Genomic DNA, 18,079 nt, shown 5'->3' with positions numbered 1-18,079 from the left:
ATGTGACATACACAGTACTCCACTATCGAAGTACATCCATTTATTGTCCGACCGCTCGACGGCCGACGCCATCCCAAGTCCAGTAATTCTAAACCAGCTTACGTCACCCCACCTCCCGGATGAATTTACTAGTCGGGAACAGCACTGCAAGTGCAATGTGCTGTAACTACATCGATTCCACCGGATAATTGTGAATCATGGTCAAGACCTGGAAAAGTGTCCTACTCTTGCCTCCTCCCTGTCTTCTGCATTTTCGGGATTCCCCCACTTGAGACTGGTCCACGGCTTCAAGTGGGAAATATGTGAGGGTAAAGGAAAAGAGAGAAAAAAGATCACTTAACCCCGCGATTGCCCCTCCAAATTCTTTTTTTTTTTTTGAAGAAGCAGAAAATCTTGGGGACCGTGCAAGAAAGAGATCAACTTCTGTATAATGGTAAAACGATCCGAGGTGAAGAATGATTGAGATCAATTAGGTTATATATGTATTAGAATTTCCATAACTTATAAATGTCGGTTTTCTTCTAGTCTTAAGTCTAGTACTTAGTATTGACTACACTGCTAGATGGGCTGCCCATGTCAAGCACGTCGCTCACGGCAGCTAAAGATGAGTCATGCCATTTAGACGGGAGCTACTACTAATTTACTAAATAGTAAATACTGTAGTAAATAGCATATCGTAAATAGTATTGCCAAAAGTACCTTGTATGGGCTTAAGGTCGATTCTTAGGGAGAACAAATTGCAAACACCGAGAATTTCCCCAGTTTCTTGTTGAAACTTGAAGGTGGAATTTCCGGGCTTCCAACAGTCAATCGCCGAGCTCCTGCCGAATTTCATCACAGGCCACTGGTGTCATTGGCTTTCAATCCAGTCGATCTGGCTGCGTTCGTCGTAAAGAGGGTCCGATTCCGGAGTTGGACTCGGTGGCCGGGCGGCCAGACATGTGTACTTGTGTAGTCACTGACTCACTACTACTACTGATGTAGTGGACTACAACCTAGGGTACTACTATGAGTACGACTACGTGGTAACTTTGTATGTATCTTCACATGATACACGATCTTTGGTCATGAAGACCGTAAATCAATGATTTCCCACAAGATGAGACGTCTTACTGGCAATAGTCATATTATGAGACTTGATCAATTCGCTGCGGTTGAACATATGACACTCAATTGCTGGAACAAGCTTAGCTAAGGTGGGTGCAATCACCTCATTCCAGCCCACCCGCGTTCCGCCCAAAAGTTACTCATCCCCGGTGATTCATAATTTCATACCGACTGCCCCCATTTGGGTAGTTTCCTCTCTCTTCTTCACTTTTTCCTCATTTAATCCCCTCGCTGTCTGCCTCCTCCTCCATATTGTCCCTCTTTCTCCTCTTGTCTCTCACCCCTCCCCGACTGTGCTTTTCTTACAACCCAATTCACCCTCCCCTCGTGAATCCCATCGCCTCTCGTCAATAACCCTCACCCACACCCCACCATGACGTCGGCCAGAGATATCCGTCCTCGCAGCGACGAGCTGCCCCTGCACTTGTCGACTTCTCCCTCCGCCTCTTTCCATTCACCTTCCAGTCACACCTCCGCTCTCAATCGCACAAATTCCGCCGTCAATGCTAAGCACTTGAAGCCCTTTGCCACTGAGGACATCAAGGTCTTGCTCCTCGAGAATGTCAATCAGGCCGGCCGTGATATCCTAAAGAAGCAGGGTTACCAGGTGGAATTCCTCAAGTCCTCTCTGCCCGAGGACCAATTGATCGAGAAGATTCGGTAAGTTCACGCAACGAGTCGCGGCAACAGCAACTCTCCAGGCCAGGCCTTCGTCCCCAAAGAGGGAGCTCGTGTTGACCAACTTTCTTCATACAGCGACGTGCATGTGATTGGTATCCGCTCCAAGACAAAGCTGTCCGCACGAGTCCTCAAGGAGGCCAAGAACCTGATCGTCATTGGATGTTTCTGTATCGGAACCAACCAGGTTGATCTTCAATATGCCGCCGAGCAGGGTATCGCGGTCTTCAACTCCCCCTTCAGCAACTCTCGCAGTGTCGCTGAGTTGGTCATTGGGGAGATCATCTGTCTGGCCCGTCAGTTGTGCGATCGTTCCAGCGAAATGCACAACGGCACCTGGAACAAGGTCAGCAACAAGTGCTGGGAGATTCGTGGCAAGACCCTCGGTAAGTGAAGAATAAGATATACCTATGGACTAACCAATGGGCCCTCGCAAGAGCATCACCGCACTTGTCTTCAACTATTCCCTGCAAGAAGGAACATATCAAAAGCCCCGGACAAGCAAGACTAATTCGATGTTCAGGGATTGTGGGGTACGGTCACATCGGTGCGCAATTGTCTGTTCTGGCAGAGTCCATGGGCATGTCAGTCATCTATTACGATGTGCTCAACTTGATGTCCCTGGGTACGGCTCGCCAGGTCGGCTCTCTGGAGGAGCTTCTGGGCCAGGCCGACTTTGTCACCTGTCACGTCCCCGAGCTGCCCGAGACTAAGGGCATGTTCGGCCAGCAGCAGTTCGAACAGATGAAGCAGGGCAGCTACCTCATCAATGCCAGCCGTGGTACCGTGGTGGATATCCCCGCGCTGATCGAGGCCATGCGCAGCGGCAAAGTGGCCGGTGCCGCGTTGGACGTGTACCCCAACGAGCCCGCCGGTAACGGTGATTACTTCAACAACGACCTGAACTCTTGGGGTACCGATCTCCGTGCACTCAAGAATTTGATCTTGACCCCCCACATTGGAGGTTCCACCGAGGAGGCCCAGAGTGCCATCGGCGTGGAGGTGGCCACGGCACTGACCCGTTACGTCAACGAGGGATCTACCCAGGGTGCCGTAAACATGCCCGAAGTGTCTTTGCGTTCCTTGACCATTGACGAGCCCAGCCATGCTCGGGTAAGTAATTCCTCATACAAATGCTCAGCTTTTGCGGGTCGAATTGCGAGTGTGCGTTTTGGTTTGAGACAGAAGCTCTAACATAATATGCAGGTGGTGTATATTCACAAGAACATTCCCGGTGTGTTGCGCAGAGGTAAGATACCCCATGTCCAGATGAGATGTGGCTCTTATAACAGTCAATTAACATCCATTCTAGTCAACGAGATTCTCGGTGACCACAACGTCGACAAGCAGATGACCGATAGCCGAGGCGACGTAAGTCACTGCGTTTTACTCCGTTGCAAAATTGGGGCTCACTAAAATCAACAATCCTTTAGGTTGCCTATTTGATGGCCGATATCAGCGACGTCAACACCACGCAGATCAAGGAACTCTACTCCAGCCTCGAGAGCCTAAATTGTAAGCACCATTTTTACACATGCACTTTAAAAAACATCTCTTGATATCTCACTGTGACCATACTGACACGTCGATCTTCCATCTCAGCTCGTATCATGACCCGCATCCTTTACTAGATGGCGACCACTGTCTATTCTCTTTTTTCCCTTTCCGCGTACAAAATGAAGACTCAACTTGACATACTCGGAGGATGATCAGCCATTCTTCGAACCCTTTTGACGAAAAAGTTTTAGCAGATGCGGAGAGTCCAAGACCCTCTCAACTAGGTGGTCTCTCTTGGTTTATACTTTCTTCCCGCTCGATATCTTTTCACGCAGATACTAGGTCATGGCTTTGTGATTTGTCCTTTCTTCGATGCTTTTTTTCCCCCTTCTTTTGAGAAATCTACTTACCCTACGCCCTCGTCCATCAAGTGAACTAGCTACCTCTTTTTCTTCACATGCGATTGGAGACTTAAGTACGTACCACTGATGTGATGTTCACTTTCCAAAAGAAGACCAAATATCAAAAGTGTGAGATTTGTCAATTCGATAAAGAAAAAAAGAAGTAGTTTCTGTGAAAGATTTATCATGAGCCAGCCTGATAATTTCTTCCATCTTCGAAACAACCTGTTTCTCAAGTCACAACACTTCTAGAGCCCTGATTTTTTTTTTCAACCGCGCGCTGGATCTCTGTACCCGGGGCTCCGACTCCTTCTACGGGGCTGGTCTCGACGATAATCACGTCGTCCTCCGGATCTCCAATCTGAGCTGTAGTCACCCGCGTCGCGACTACGATCTCGATCTCGGTCGTGCGGGTTGCCCCCGTAACTAGGGACGTAAGAGTCAAGGTTGTGACTGCCGCCGCCTGCACCTTGCGGGATTCTTCCACCGCCTGGCCGGCCGTGACTTGGGCCCTGGTGACTCGGAGGGAACCGATCACGTCTTTGATCGTCTCGCCCGTCAGAACGACCACTTTGCGGTTCTTCCCACGGAGGAGGGGGAACACCGCCTGCAGGCAGCGGCGGACGAGGTGGAAGTCCGACGTCGCGCTGGGGAGGGAATGGTCCGCGACGATTATTGTGCATGCCGGGAGGTCCGTTGGATCGACCACCGCGCGCAGCGCTGGGAATGCGAGGAGGCCCGTGAGCATGACTGTGGTTGCTGTTCGTGTTGCTGTTGCGGGAATCGGGTCTGGAGCCTGGACCGGTCCATCCTCCGTTCGTCGTGGGGTCTGTTGAACCCATTGCTGGGGCTGGGGGTAGAGGCGCTCTCTGGTCGCGGAACTTTTTGCGATCGAGCTCGTGGGAGTCTTGGTAGTGAGGGATTTCGCCTGGTTTGGCGGGAAGAGGAGGAGATGTGAAGTAAGGGTGTTTGAGGGCGTCGATGGCGTTGATTCGTTTGCGCCAGTCCAGTCTGAGAAGTTCTTTGAGGAGCGAGATGGCCAAGGGACTTTGACTGTTCGTGCGTGTTAGTTTTGTCTTGCTTTGGTAGATGAAGACGTTCCAATAGAGCGTGCGAGGCTTTATGTCTATGTAGGTTGAGTGATCACTTACTCTTTGAACACCTGAGCGAGATTGCCCGGTTTGTGACCGAAGCTCTTGACGCCCTCGCATCCTGGCAGGGAGCTCCATCCAGGCATGTTCTCTTCAGTGGGCGTACCGACCAAGGAGAAGATCTGCTGGGCCTGATTCAAGTCGCTGCTGCCACAGAGAATGGGCTTGCCTTTGAACATTTCACCAAAGACACACCTGTGACGTTTATTAGACATTCTTTTTTCCACAGACCACAGAGAATGTGTGAAGAATCCAGCATAGCAATGTGACGGACTTACCCAACTCCCCACAGATCAATGGCCGATGTATATTTGCGAAGCTGCAACAGCAGCTCAGGCGGACGATACCATCGTGTGACAACCAGGGCAGTGTACTCCCGTCGAGCCTCGCCACCGCCCTTTCCAGCTTGTGGCGGAGGCTCATCGAAAGGTCGAGCCAGGCCAAAGTCGGCGATCTGAAGGATGCCTCCATTGCTAATCAGGAGATTGGCGGCTGTTCCATCTTGTTAGTCATTTGGCTTGCTTCTCTCTCTCTCTCTATCTATGGGGATTCTTAATGCGCGGTTTAGCGTCACTCACCTTTCATGTCACGATGAAGAATTTGGTTCTGTTGTCGGTCAGCTTGTAAGTCTATTGTTGGAATTAAATGCGCTTAGGCATACCGCATGCAGATACCGGAGGCCTTCCAGTAATTGGTAAAGATAACACTTTATCTGCGGCTCGGTGAAATGAACAGCAGGGTTCTCCAACAGTCCTGAAAGATCGTGCTCCATGTACGGAGTCACCATGTACATGCTGGGCTTCTTTCGTCCCTCGCCTAGACGACTCGTTAGATATTCCCAGGACTCTCACATATCACCAACAACAGCTTGAATGTCTCACCTTTGCTTCGTTCAACTGACATTTCCTTGAGTTGAAGGATATTAGGATGCGAGAGGGCCTTGAGAAGCTTGATCTCACGGATGGCGGTGATTGGGAACTATAACAAAATTCAGCCCCAACTATCCTGCGAAATAATTCGAGTTCGAATCACCTACCCCTTCTTTCTCATGATGCATGAGAATTTTCTTCAGGGCGACAATGGTATTGTCTTTCTTTGATCGAGCTTTATAGACCTCACTGCAAGTTGCCCGTCAATCACATTGCTCCTGTACAAGCAACCATCAACTCCTGATGACATACCCAAATGTTCCCTCACCAAGCTTGCCAATGAACTCAAAGTCGCGAATGTTCGAACAACCAGGGAACCGGGGCTCACCCTGGTCAGTCCGCTCAAGGGAGATGATCGACATCTTCTTTCTTGGGCAAATTATTCCTGATAGTTCTGAGCGTTCGTATGCGACCTGGAGCGCCGAGCTGAAGCCAGTAGAGCCTTGCTCCCTTGACTTGACAGGCTGTTCAAGATGCAGCGAAACCGGAATCAATCCGACAGCGGCGGTCCGTACAATGAAGTCGTGAACGATCGCGTGGAGACTTGAAGCAGAGGTGCGGATAGCGACTTTGTGAACTCAGCAGAATCCAAGAATCAGATAGGTTAAGAAGTCAAGCGAGAAAGAATTGGATCGCGCGCGTTCACATTGCGGTAGGGCTTCACCGCGGGCTTGCTTGTCCACCTGCTCAGCCAAGGGCCTCGGCAGGCAGCTCACTCCTCTGGTGTTATCGAACAGTTCGGTGCCTAGACCTTGAGATCGAAGCACTGGTGCCTAGAATCCAATTGTGCAGGTCTCAACGACAATCACAAATGAACATCCAAAATAAGGCAACAAGTGTAAACAATAAACAAGAATTAGTTATCATCCCCAAAAAAAAGTCCGCCGCATCCCCAAGTCGGAAATGCAAACCGGCGCGTGCCGTCACTGATCACGTGATACCAAAGGAGACGAACCTCCGTCCCCGATAACCCGCTTTGGTCACATTATTCCTCGCGCAGATTGAGAAGAGCACTTCCTTTTCGCACGACAAACACACACAGTGAGTACATCTCGCAGGTGGTCGTATCTCCGGAAAAATAGAAAGGCCATCTATAACGAAATCATACTGACCCTCGCCCGTCCGCAGTCATGGCAGGCAAAGGAAGCCACCCCATTCACATCCACCCGGTCCGGCCACTCTACCGCTTCACGGCCACGGCTCTGGGCGCAAGCATGTGGTTCTTCGTATGAGTCCCTCCGTCTCCGCCCCTCTACCAATTTGCTGCTTGAAAAATTGGTCATTGTCTCGAAATGAACAGTTCACTGACCTTGCATTTCACCTCCATAGCTCATGTACCGGGCGAAGAAGGACGGTCCCGCTTTGCTGGGCTGGAAGCACCCATGGGACCATTAGACCATTGAGATTCACAAAATTGTTGTTGGACCTCCTACGTCGCCGTACCTTTTACCCTTTCCTGTTTACAATAAATACCATGTGCACTACTCAATGAAAGTCGACCTTTCGAGACTCGAATACGCGGCACTGCTATGCGGCTTATCTTTTCGTCCTTACTGGGGTTGTCGGGATGCGTCTCGCTGGACTGTTTTTGCTCCAGTGTCGATTGAAATGCGAAATGCCAAATTCAATTGATCACAGTGCTATATAATTCCAAATAGCAAGGCAGGAAAGCAACGCTCTATCTCAAATGCATCTTCGTTTTGTCTGTCACATACAAGTACAATAAAGGTATCCGACTTCTCGCTTTTGCTCTTGCTTTTTGTTTTTCGCAAATCAAGCCCGCATTTGCTCAAGGAGAACCTTGTACTGGCGGCGCTTTTTCTGGTAATTGGGCTGGAGACGAGCTCGAAGGTGACCGATAATACGAGCCAACCGAGGGAAGAAAGTAGCCTCGGACGTCCATGCAATCGCAAACAAGGTAATTGCCGACGCCACGATCCAGCCACGGAAGCCGTCGGACAAGAACGTGAGCTCCATCACGTCCCGCACCCACTCCGATGGACGGAAGAGCATGTAAGCCGCAACTGCAAGGGCAATGATAATGGTACACAGATAGGGAACTGTGACAGGCAAGTTAGTTTACGGATGACACGGCGAATGGCATAGATCAAGAAGGGATCACTCACTATTCTTGGTCATGGGTTGCCGGAACGGTGGACCAACACTGAGCACAACGCTGGTGAAAATGTACTGGAAACAAGAGAACAAGAATAATGACGTGTTCTCCGAGTTCTGGATGTTGCTTTTGTCGACGTCAAGCTGAGGAGGGAGATACCTAGAAGTTTAAAGAAGATGATCAGCGAGTGACTCAGCTCCAATAGATTGGGTTCTTTCCAGGTGACTTACCATGGCTGCATCTGAACCGTCTTAAAAATGACCAGCTGGCCAAGGACTACCATGATGATTTGTCCCAGCAAAGGCGTCAAGACTTTCCGAGAGACAAGATCGGCCGTAGGCCGTTTGCGTGAGAGAATAGGGTACGGTCCGGTCCATCCCACTGCGGTGGGGTTAGCTTGTATAGCAAAGGGTTCGGAAACAGACGCATAACATACTGAAGATAGCAATTGGCATGATCAATGCAAGATCAATGAAGAGGAACTTCAATCCCAAGAACAGTCAGTATGCGAAACTTAACCAATCAATACTGGGAAACATCGCAATCTCGGAACGTACCTGGAAATCGCCAAGATTGGAACCTGATGTGTATAGGAAGCTGACGGTAGAGAATTGAATCGCGGAATACAAGCTCATAAACTTGAAGCAGCAGAAGCTGGTCACAAGAGCCGCACGTCCCTCGCTGTTTTCCCCCTCTATTAGTTTGTGCTCGCAAGAACGATACCAACGCAACCACCCGATAAACTTACCGAATCATTTTAGGCACACAAGAAATGTCAAATTGCCGGCTTGTGAAAGGCGCAGCCACGGACGCTTCGGCGTCAGACAGGGATATTCCCACATCGGCAGCCTTCAATGCACCGCAATCATTCGCGCCGTCTCCACAGAAACCGCAGCAGTAATCGATTGACTGAAGCTTCTCGACCAGCTCATGCTTTTCGTCGGGTGACATTCGCGCAAAGACTTTGCCGATAACAAGCATCTATATGTTTAAGGCAGGGCTTTATTAGTGGACGGTCCTCATCTAAAAGAGACCAGAAGCGAAAGAGAAGGGCTTACCCTGTTCAGGACGTCCTCGTTGCCATAGTCGACCATCCACCGGAAGACATCTCCCGTCACACCAACGCAATACTTCTGATCCTTCAGCGAATTGGCAGGAATTGAAACGTCCGTTTCGGAGTCCAGGGCAGGCTAATCGTGATGTTAGCTTTCTGTATCATCGAGTATTGCAGAGTATAGAAAGACATACCAGAAGTGTTCGCGAATCAAGTCTGAGATCGGGGTCATCCACGCTTTCCCAGATAATCGATGTTTTCGTTTCAAGTCCCGGTTCTAGAGCCTGCCAGTAAGCATCATCCTCGACACCCACACTTCAGGGATAGCTTGACTGACCATCGATCAAATGAGGAATGTAGCACTGCTCATCAGCCCCAATCATCTTGCATTCTCGCGCAACGCTGATTGCGGTCAGAATATTATCACCCGTGCACATAACGTTTCGAATGTTTGCTTGATTTAATTCAGCGATCACATCAGTGGTGGTGCTCTTCAGCTTGTTCTCGAAGATGATGAAGCCTGCAAATTCCAAATTACTCTCGGCTTCCGTGCGTGTCAACTTCTGCACTTTCATCCAGCTAAGTTTGCGCTCATATCTGGTCGCACAGGCAATGACTCGATAACCCTTGTGCGTGTAGTGGCTCAGCAGTTCCTCATAATCGGCGGGAACTGTAGCGTGTCAATGAGTCAGTTTACTTGTGTTCTGTCAAGCGTGAGAATAGGAAATGTCACGTACGAGACTCAGGTATACAGATGTCCCTGATGCTCTCAGGTGCACCTTTCACAAATATATTGACGCCGTTATCTCCAAATTGTCTCACAACCACACTCGCACGACGCAATTGTGAGACAAATTCAAAGCTTCGCAAAACACCAAGCTCGACAGTAGCCTTTTCATACGATTGATCAGCACAATATCTGAACAATATCAACCGTGACTGAACTTACATTTGCCCCGTTTGATTGCAGATTGCCACCGTGGGTAACCGGAGGCTTTGCGACCGATGGTGTGATATTGTCGAACTTGGGGCTCGTCTGCTCCGACGCATGACCACCGCCCTCTTCGTAGGTCCATCCAGTGAATTGGAACATCTTCACGTCCAGGGGGTCACCCAGCAGCTCGCCATCAACGACTCGCAGAGAGTGACATGTGGCCATAGTATACACAATTTTGCGCTGCTTCTCGAGATCAAATGGAGAGTCCCGGTTTGGTGGGGGGAGCAGCACTCCCGCTGATGTTTCAGAGAGCAAGTCGGAGAATCTAAGCGCAATTAGTCAAAGCTCGAAACGTAAGTGTTATGACCGAGTGGGAACACACCTCTTGTTCTCACCGACCGCGCGCGCACCAAGCACGTCCAGACCATCTTCCGTGAGAGTACCTGTTTTATCGAAACAGACAACGTCCAGCTTACCACCAACATTGACCCTGCAGTGGCACAAAGTTAGACTCGGCCAATATCCTGAATGGTTAGAGTTGACTCACTTTTGTGGGCTGATACAGAAGATCGATTGCTTCTTCAGCCGAGATAGTGCAAAGTTGGTACCAATGGTGAGTGTCGCTGGCAGGGCAGGCGGAACGACGATTGTGATCAAGTCAAGTGCACGAACGATGATCAGATGCCAGGCAAGCTGCAACGGAGTTAGTTCCATGCCCATGAGGTTCATTTTGGGTGGCCAAAAACTTACGCCAAGTCGGACAAAGTTGATAAAAGACGCGACGAAACCAAGCAGAGCGACAATGCCCATCACCGCAATGTATCGGAACGAGTCTCGGTAGAATTTGAAACCCGACGGCTTGGGAAAGAGCATGGAGCGAACAAGAGCACCCTTGGTGGTCAAGAATCCAGTTCTCATTACGATGGCCAAGGCGACAGCCTCATCGTCTTCCGTATTCTGCGGACGCCGCGCTCGAATAACCTTAGTCCCACTGAAGAGGAAATGCTTGGCAACTTCTGGGTGAATTGAGGGTGCACTAAGATCAAGGTAGGTCAAAGCGTCGTCGGTCAGAGGTATCTTCGATACAGGTACAGATTCGCCTATTCGGAATTAGTTCGGGACAAGATAAAGAGAGGTATGAAGAAAGGAGTCTGACCTGTAAGCATGCTTTCATTTACAATACAGTCACCAGACAGAAGTATACAATCGCAGGGCACTTGGTTCAACGAAGGATCTGAGAATTCAAAGACGTCGCCGGGGACAAGATCTTGCGAAGAGACCGATCTCCCTGTTTTCAAGTTCAATGATCAGTCTCGAATTGCCGTACTTTGTGCATGTTGCGCGATCAAGACCTACAGAATCCATTCCTCAAAACACGCACATCGCAGTCGAATAGTGAGATCTCTCGTAGACGACGCATAGTCTAGTTTAGAGGTCAGCATGTCGGAATTCTTCAAATCCATCAAGGCGCAGACAGAGTGTATACATACAGATCTCGTCTCCAACACGGTCGTCGCGATACTGAAGACCGAGATGAGGAAGATGCAGATGGCATAATAGTAGTATTCGTCCATAGACCAAAGGACGAGACTGGCCACTTGGAACATATAGAAAGGATGGAATGCCTGGTGAAGTCACGTCAGCACTGCTACTTAGTACACCTGTGATTAGTCAGAGCTAGTGTACGAACCTCATCGACCAGGAGCTGAGGGACCGTTTTCTGTTGTATATCAATGACGTTCTGACCAAAGACCTGCTCCCTGCTGTCACGATCCTCAGCATCCAGACCTGCTCGCATAGCCTTTGCATTAATCCATGATGGGTCTTTCCAGCCGCTGATCAGATCAAACTTGTCTTCTGTAGGATGATAGCAAAAACGCATATGTCTGTAATCGAGAAATCGGAGGTATTCCATGTTTGGGTCTCTATCTTCGTCGAAGACATGTCCGGACGGATCAACGAAGACTGTCGACAATGGCCGGCCGTATTCTTGCCTGTCGATTCTTTGGACCATGAATTGGTTCCATTGGTCCTGTTCGCTTGTCAGCTTTGTCACGGTTGAAACAGCTTCAGGCGAATCTTCTCACCTCGATCGCGACCCATTGGCATTTGCCTAGTGGCATCGACTTCCCAACGAGCTTGACGCGCCAACGAGGAAGCCATCGGAACACCAAATAGCCTAGTCCACCTGTGACGAGGCACAACATCAAATAGATTGCATATCCCATCGCACTGGTCGAAAATCCCGCAAAGACAGCCGTCAGATCTTCCGACGCAATATAGACCTTTTGGTTCAGTCGACCACCTGTCCGTCTATCGCGGCCATATGAGCTTGCGGACAGAAATCGCGAGAGCAAAGGACGCTCCACCGAATCTCGCGATAGTCGCTTCGAGGCGAAGGAGCTCCGGTGAGACTCGAGATCCGCGCCATTCAGACCGTCGACTGACTGTTCCTCCCCGTCGCTCTCGACGTCGACTGCGTCTTCGTTGGACCACTCGGCGAAATCTTCCTCGTCTTGAAAGTATGTGAAGCTCACATTGGAGTCGGCGCGCTTGCGACGATGAGAGAAGGAAACGACGCTTGACGGAATACTCTCTGAGATGGGTCCGTCGAAAACCTGATCTCCTCGTGTCAGTCGGGATTGATGCACAGGGAATTCTTTGCGCTGAGCGATCAACGTACCTCATTGCGAGCCATCTCTACGTCAGACACTACGCTCACGCTGCGGATCAGTCAGCCAATTGCGCACGGCTCGGCTTCGAGAAAGAAGCCAACGAACCTGCTTCGAAGCGAGTCTCTGCGGCGACTCGGTCGAGACATCGAGACCGAAAGGTCCATGGGACCTGTCCCCGTCGGGGACGGTGGACGGTTGATCATGGCTGTATCTTCGGCTTCGGTCGCGAAAGGACCGGGTTCGTCGTTTCGCGGCCGCACTAGCTCGCGTGTGGCGGAAAACGAAAGGACTCGGAGTAAGCCGAGGACGGGCTAATTTCTGCGACAGTATATCATGCGGCTTGACGGTAGCCCTATACTCATGCGCCTGGTCGCATCGAAGAAAGAGCGTGAGCGATTGCAGCAGCGAACAATTCCGTCAAGATTGGATTAGCTGGTTTCCAGTCCAACGTAGATCCGGGCTGGAGCGGAGGGCAGGCTGTCCGCGATATGCGGGTTGCTTATCTCCATGTGACCGGCACCGAAGATTGATTGGGTCAAGCTCTGAGATCACCGAGGGTTTGTGGCTCTGGGTAGGCCTGAGGTCACGAGGTGTGTTGCAGGCCTGGTCCGGTCCCGTTTGAATCGAAGTTCTCGAACACGTGCAACTGGTCGGTTCATTCGTGAATCTCTGGGCCGCGCACGGGAGACCTCCAGGACTCTGCTACTCAATGCGCGATTTGCCAACAGTCATCGAAATCTCGACGTTTGTGACCCGATTGTCCCAATTATAAGTTGCCGAATTCTTCCTACAGTTAAATGCATGGATAGTCGCAGTGTGGCCACTATCAGATCGAGCTTGACTGTTACGAAATACGAGATGAATTTCTCGTTTCACTGTCATGATATGTGCTCACTGTAGCCTGTTCATTCTCTGATTGCGACACAGTTCAAGATGTACTTTCCCGCCTTTATCTTCAATAAGATATATTTACGGGCTTCGAATATTGATGGTAACTTGCATAGTCGAAGATAGATGAAGCACCTCCAGCTTGAAACTGTGAGGGTGCTCCAATGTAGGTAGTTGAAAGGGAGGTAGACGTGGGAACCCGCTGCCCCGGACACGTATATATATATATACCTTGGTAGGAACCATGTAGAGTTCCTCCACACCATCTACTACGATCTTTCATCGATGAGTGATAAGGTACATGGATATCCTCGATTATATGTCATTAACCTACCTAGCACACCGTTCCCAAAGGACATTCCATTCTCGTGCATCGGCCATAGGTGAGTAGCCAGATACTATCTACCCAACATGGAATAGGATGTCACGTCAATGCTGGATTCAAGAACCGGCCCTACTGCAGGAAGAACAAAAGGACCCGAAAAGGTCGACACATCCGAGCTCGCCGTGCTCCAGACGGGAATCCAAAGTCCAGACTCCAGACAGATTTCTATAATTAAAACGTGCCAAATTGGGCCTGTCTGCATCGGAGGCCTTGCACTGCGTCAGACACTCGGCCTGGATCTTCGAAGAGCCGAGCCTGAAATCTTGGTTCACCAACAGATCCGTCCAGACGGGATGGATGGTCTGTCAGTCGACCACGTCCGTCGAATGTTTGTCCGTGGTGGAACGCCTACCCTTTTGACCCAAATAGGCAGGTATGCCGTTCGAGTCGGGTCCTTCATCATTTATAGTCATTGAAAGCCATCTTTGTCCGCGCATAAGGTGTCGCCTTTTCGTCCATATCTCCTGGGCTCTCGCCTAGGAAATGGAGCACAATGGTACAGGACGGTCTTCAAGTTAAATGGCTCTTATCTCCACTTCACGTCATACTTGTGATGATGACTGTCCATCGTTCAGTGCACGCGCAAGGTTGTACCTGTCATATTACGATTCATTTGGCGGGCGTGATAACAACCTAACAACATCACTGGATCTGTGCAATTCTGAAGATAATGTCGATCGCGTGAATCGAGGGGTATTTCTCGACTTCCCATCTGCACAGCCTTCTCGATCGCGTTCCAGTCCCACTCTTTGCAGGCCAAATGATGTTCCGAAGCGTGTTGAGCTGACAGTCACCACCAGACCACCCTCCTGTGGTAGAAGTTCCAACATGTGAACATGATAGGCACGGGTCGTCCATTCCATATGCCAAAGAAGCATAGACAAGAGTCCAGTCAAAGTCATATTTCATCGATCGACAACAAAAGTGCGAAGCACCTCTGAATATCTTGCAAGTTACCTAGACCGCACGACGATGATTGTATTGCGATACAGCCCACTTAAGAAGTCTATGCAATCAATCCTGCAGAGACCAACTTACCGTAGAAGCCTCAGGAGAAATGTCAGTTCTCGCTGTTCCATTGTGACCACATATTTGTAAATCCCATGTTCAGTATAGTGTATGAGTGTACTGCAATCGATCCTCCGTAGTCCGTCGCCTCCGCAGACTCTGTACTCGTAGGACTTGTCTACCCGCCGTGTCCGCGATGACTCGAAAGGGAACACCCCAAAAAGGTTCCAGAACTTTGTTGGGAGCGCAACAGCTGCCTCAACGCCCAGGCTTCTCCGACCACGGGCGCTCAAGGCTCACAGCAGCGAATCCCACCCTAAAAATTCCAGAAGAAAAGAGAGAAAAAAAATGGCCCTTTTCCCAGCATGGCTTGAAGATTCCCACCTAAAAGGCCCTCGTTCCCGAACTGCCACAGCTACCTTACCACTCTTTGCCTCTGCCGGGTACACTAACTACTACACGGCCACACGCTAACATAACACCCTCTCTCTCCGCCTGAGGTTGCCCCCCTCTCTCGCTCTGTCGATATCAAATTCTTCCCCTCCCTGCCCTTCTCCAATCTTTCCCTTCTCAACCTCCTTTCCTTTCCCCCCCCCCCCTCTACCCTTTCTCAGATCCTTTCCCACCCCGTCTCGCTCGCCATCATCCATCATCATGTCGGAGCCAATCAGGAATAAAAAGGCCGATTTCCCGGTCGCCCCGTAAGTGCATCGTGGACTACATTTTTTTTCTTTGCTAGTCCTGTCGGCTGCTTATCGGCGGAGAGGTTCCTCTGCCCCCCCAAAAGTCAACAAATGCACCCAACTGACCCTCCGAAATTTCATCCAGAACCCCACAGAACACCCCGGCCAACAATGCCCCCATCTCCTCCCACGCTCAGCAGCCGGGCGTTTCCAGCATCAAGGAAGGTAGGTGACTGCATCTAAAAATATTGATGGGGGAAAAGACGAGCGCCCCAGAGGCTCCGCCCCCTCCCCAGGTTCCGTTCGAAAAGAGTTCTGCATGCTGACCGCTGTTTCTGAACAGAGCCCATGGACAGCGCCGCTGCCGCTTCTCTCTTCGCCCGTAACCCTGCTTTGATCAACATGATTCAGGGTAAGCTCGGCCAACTCGTCGGTCGCTCGTCCGGCTACATCGAGTCCCTCCCCCTGTGGTCCGCCGCCGAGTCGCCGGCCTGAAGGGTATTCAGAAGGAGCACGCCAAGTTGGAGGCGCAGTTCCAGGAGGAGGTATTGGAACTCGAGAAGAAGTACTTTGCCAAGTTCACCCCTCTGTACGAGCGCCGTGCCACGATCGTGAACGGCGGTGTCGAGCCCACCGAGCAGGAGGTTGAGGCTGGTAAGGAGGATGAGGAGGAGGACGAGGAGGAGGAGGAGACCCAGGAGGAGGAGACCAAGGAGGAGACTTCGTCCGCAGCCGGTATCCCCGAGTTCTGGTTGTCTGCCATGAAGAACCAGATCTCGCTCGCCGAGATGATCACTGAGCGTGATGAGGAGGCCCTCAAGTCGCTCACCGACATTCGCATGGAATACCTCGACCGACCTGGATTCCGCCTGATCTTCGAGTTCGCCGAGAACGAGTTCTTCACCAACAAGACCATCACCAAGACCTACTACTACAAGGACGAGAACGGCTACGGTGGTGACTTCATCTACGACCACGCCGAGGGCTCCAAGATTGACTGGAAGGATGACAAGGATCTGACTATGCGTCTGGAGAGCAAGAAGCAACGCAACAAGAGTGAGTGCAGCACCTTCCGTGAACCTGCCTCTGCGTCTGATTGTCTTTTGGCCCGTTGCCTCTCATCGACTCTCACGACTCACGCAACCCCGCTTCCTCTGTTGGTGTCACTTTGGTGTCCCCCCGACTAACCGTCTTTCTTCTTCTTCCACAGACACCAAGCAGACCCGCATTGTCAAGATCAGCGTGCCCACCGAATCCTTCTTCAACTTCTTCTCACCACCCCAGCCCCCTGTTGATGATGACGAGTCTGTCGCCAGCGACATCGAGGAGCGTCTGGAGCTGGACTACCAGCTGGGTGAGGATATCAAGGAGAAGCTCATTCCTCGTGCGATTGACTGGTTCACCGGTGAGGCCCTCCAGTTCGAGGAGCTGGGCGAGGACCTTGACCCCGAGGACTTTGACGATGAGGATGAGGATGAGGAGGATGAGGATGAGGACGACGAGGAGCGTGGTTCAGACCGGGACATTGATGATGACTCGGATGAGGAGGTAAGCTACTCATCTTTGCGTCTGAAGATCGGGTTGTGCACCTGATCTTCTTGCTGCTACCTCCCCTTTATTCCGCTTCTCTTTTCACGACACCATCGTTCTAACCTCTATCTCCACCTTTCCAGGACGGTACCTCCAAGCCCAAGAAGGAGGCCGCCGAGTGCAAGCAAAACTAGACTCTCCGCTCCACGACATCCGTTTTCTCCTCGTCTTTTATTCCACCCCTAAAAGTGGCTCGCCATTAAGCGGAGCAGCTCACTGACATGTTTCATGGAAATTCTCTCTTGTGTTGTTGATGTTCACTATTGCTATATTTCCTTTCCCCCTTTCATTCCTCTTCCTCCTGATGCCTTTACCCGCTGCATTCTGCGCTCCATGAAATTTTGAAGTTTGTCTACCTAATAATCCAATGAATCGACATAAAACGGTGCGTAATCCACATCTAATATAGAGAATGACCGGACGCCCTGAACGTCCATTCTGAGCTCACCTCACTTATCTCTCTCACTACCCATCATCACCCGTGGTGGCTGGCACTGGCTCTTTTATGGAGGCATAGCCCCAGTTTGTAGCGGACAACCTCCGGCCCTGCTATGAATCACTTTCGTTTTCGCTCCGGTCACGGCTTCTTGGCCCTTCCCAAGCTAAAAGGCGTGTTTGCCTTGTCCCTTATGATCCTTTTCACCATACTCCATCCGTTCAACCCTATGTACCGTTAACTTGGCTTCCAAAATACCTTTCCTGATTCACAATAATTGTCCACCCTGATGAAGTGATCTCGCCTCTAGTCCGCTGAGCACTCGGGTGGCCCACGACCCTCTCTCTATCTACCTAGATCTACGTGGCTCCACTCTACACCGCGGCGGCTGGGAGGTCACTGATTTTTCCGACTAAAGGGATATCTGATTCTCAAATTGATCTTTTAATGGTCAAGTGTATCATCCTCTAGCTCTCATGAGCACTGCGTATCTAAGCCTACATCTTCATTTCCAGAGGAAGAGCGTACATGCTCCTGTGCTGCT

General features: G+C 50.6%; 5 protein-coding genes across 5 annotated transcripts; 3 read left to right on the top strand and 2 right to left on the bottom strand.

The window, feature by feature from the left end:
- Window positions 1–1,480: 1,480 nt before the first annotated feature.
- N7539_009488 (D-3-phosphoglycerate dehydrogenase) lies at window positions 1,481–3,416 on the top strand (the record flags this gene model as incomplete). The annotated part of the gene is made up of 7 exons (XM_056939083.1): window positions 1,481–1,767; window positions 1,864–2,171; window positions 2,309–2,898; window positions 2,992–3,034; window positions 3,098–3,156; window positions 3,219–3,300; window positions 3,388–3,416. The coding sequence occupies 7 exons, from the start codon at window positions 1,481–1,483 to the stop codon at window positions 3,414–3,416; spliced, it is 1,398 nt and encodes a 465-aa protein (XP_056785805.1).
- Window positions 3,417–3,952: 536 nt separating this feature from the next.
- N7539_009487 (CDC2/CDK family serine/threonine-protein kinase) lies at window positions 3,953–6,125 on the bottom strand (the record flags this gene model as incomplete). The annotated part of the gene is made up of 8 exons (XM_056939082.1): window positions 3,953–4,736; window positions 4,835–5,029; window positions 5,113–5,326; window positions 5,413–5,440; window positions 5,496–5,650; window positions 5,716–5,812; window positions 5,871–5,952; window positions 6,016–6,125. 8 exons carry the CDS (start codon window positions 6,123–6,125, stop codon window positions 3,953–3,955), a joined length of 1,665 nt encoding a protein of 554 aa, XP_056785804.1.
- A 768-nt stretch (window positions 6,126–6,893) lies between these two features.
- On the top strand, window positions 6,894–7,158 carry N7539_009486 (uncharacterized protein; the record flags this gene model as incomplete). Its single annotated transcript, XM_056939081.1, has 2 exons — window positions 6,894–6,989; window positions 7,093–7,158. The coding sequence occupies 2 exons, from the start codon at window positions 6,894–6,896 to the stop codon at window positions 7,156–7,158; spliced, it is 162 nt and encodes a 53-aa protein (XP_056785803.1).
- A 378-nt stretch (window positions 7,159–7,536) lies between these two features.
- On the bottom strand, window positions 7,537–12,748 carry N7539_009485 (uncharacterized protein; the record flags this gene model as incomplete). Its single annotated transcript, XM_056939080.1, has 21 exons — window positions 7,537–7,823; window positions 7,890–8,038; window positions 8,110–8,260; window positions 8,316–8,361; window positions 8,437–8,560; window positions 8,628–8,860; window positions 8,938–9,069; window positions 9,128–9,210; window positions 9,271–9,603; window positions 9,671–9,824; window positions 9,883–10,195; window positions 10,253–10,360; window positions 10,418–10,563; window positions 10,621–10,970; window positions 11,027–11,158; window positions 11,227–11,293; window positions 11,361–11,495; window positions 11,561–11,902; window positions 11,958–12,488; window positions 12,554–12,593; window positions 12,651–12,748. 21 exons carry the CDS (start codon window positions 12,746–12,748, stop codon window positions 7,537–7,539), a joined length of 3,954 nt encoding a protein of 1,317 aa, XP_056785802.1.
- Window positions 12,749–15,480: 2,732 nt separating this feature from the next.
- Window positions 15,481–17,233, top strand: nap1 (histone chaperone NAP1; the record flags this gene model as incomplete). Its single annotated transcript, XM_056939079.1, has 6 exons — window positions 15,481–15,527; window positions 15,655–15,734; window positions 15,853–15,921; window positions 15,966–16,565; window positions 16,720–17,057; window positions 17,183–17,233. 6 exons carry the CDS (start codon window positions 15,481–15,483, stop codon window positions 17,231–17,233), a joined length of 1,185 nt encoding a protein of 394 aa, XP_056785801.1.
- Between the last annotated feature and the right edge of the window lie 846 nt (window positions 17,234–18,079).

The sequence above is a fragment of the Penicillium diatomitis genome (genome assembly GCF_028827545.1).
Source record: "Penicillium diatomitis strain IBT 30728 chromosome Unknown utg000017l_segment0_segment0, whole genome shotgun sequence".
Classification (NCBI taxonomy): Eukaryota; Fungi; Ascomycota; class Eurotiomycetes; order Eurotiales; family Aspergillaceae; genus Penicillium; species Penicillium diatomitis.
This window is presented reverse-complemented; position numbering and strand designations above follow the sequence as displayed.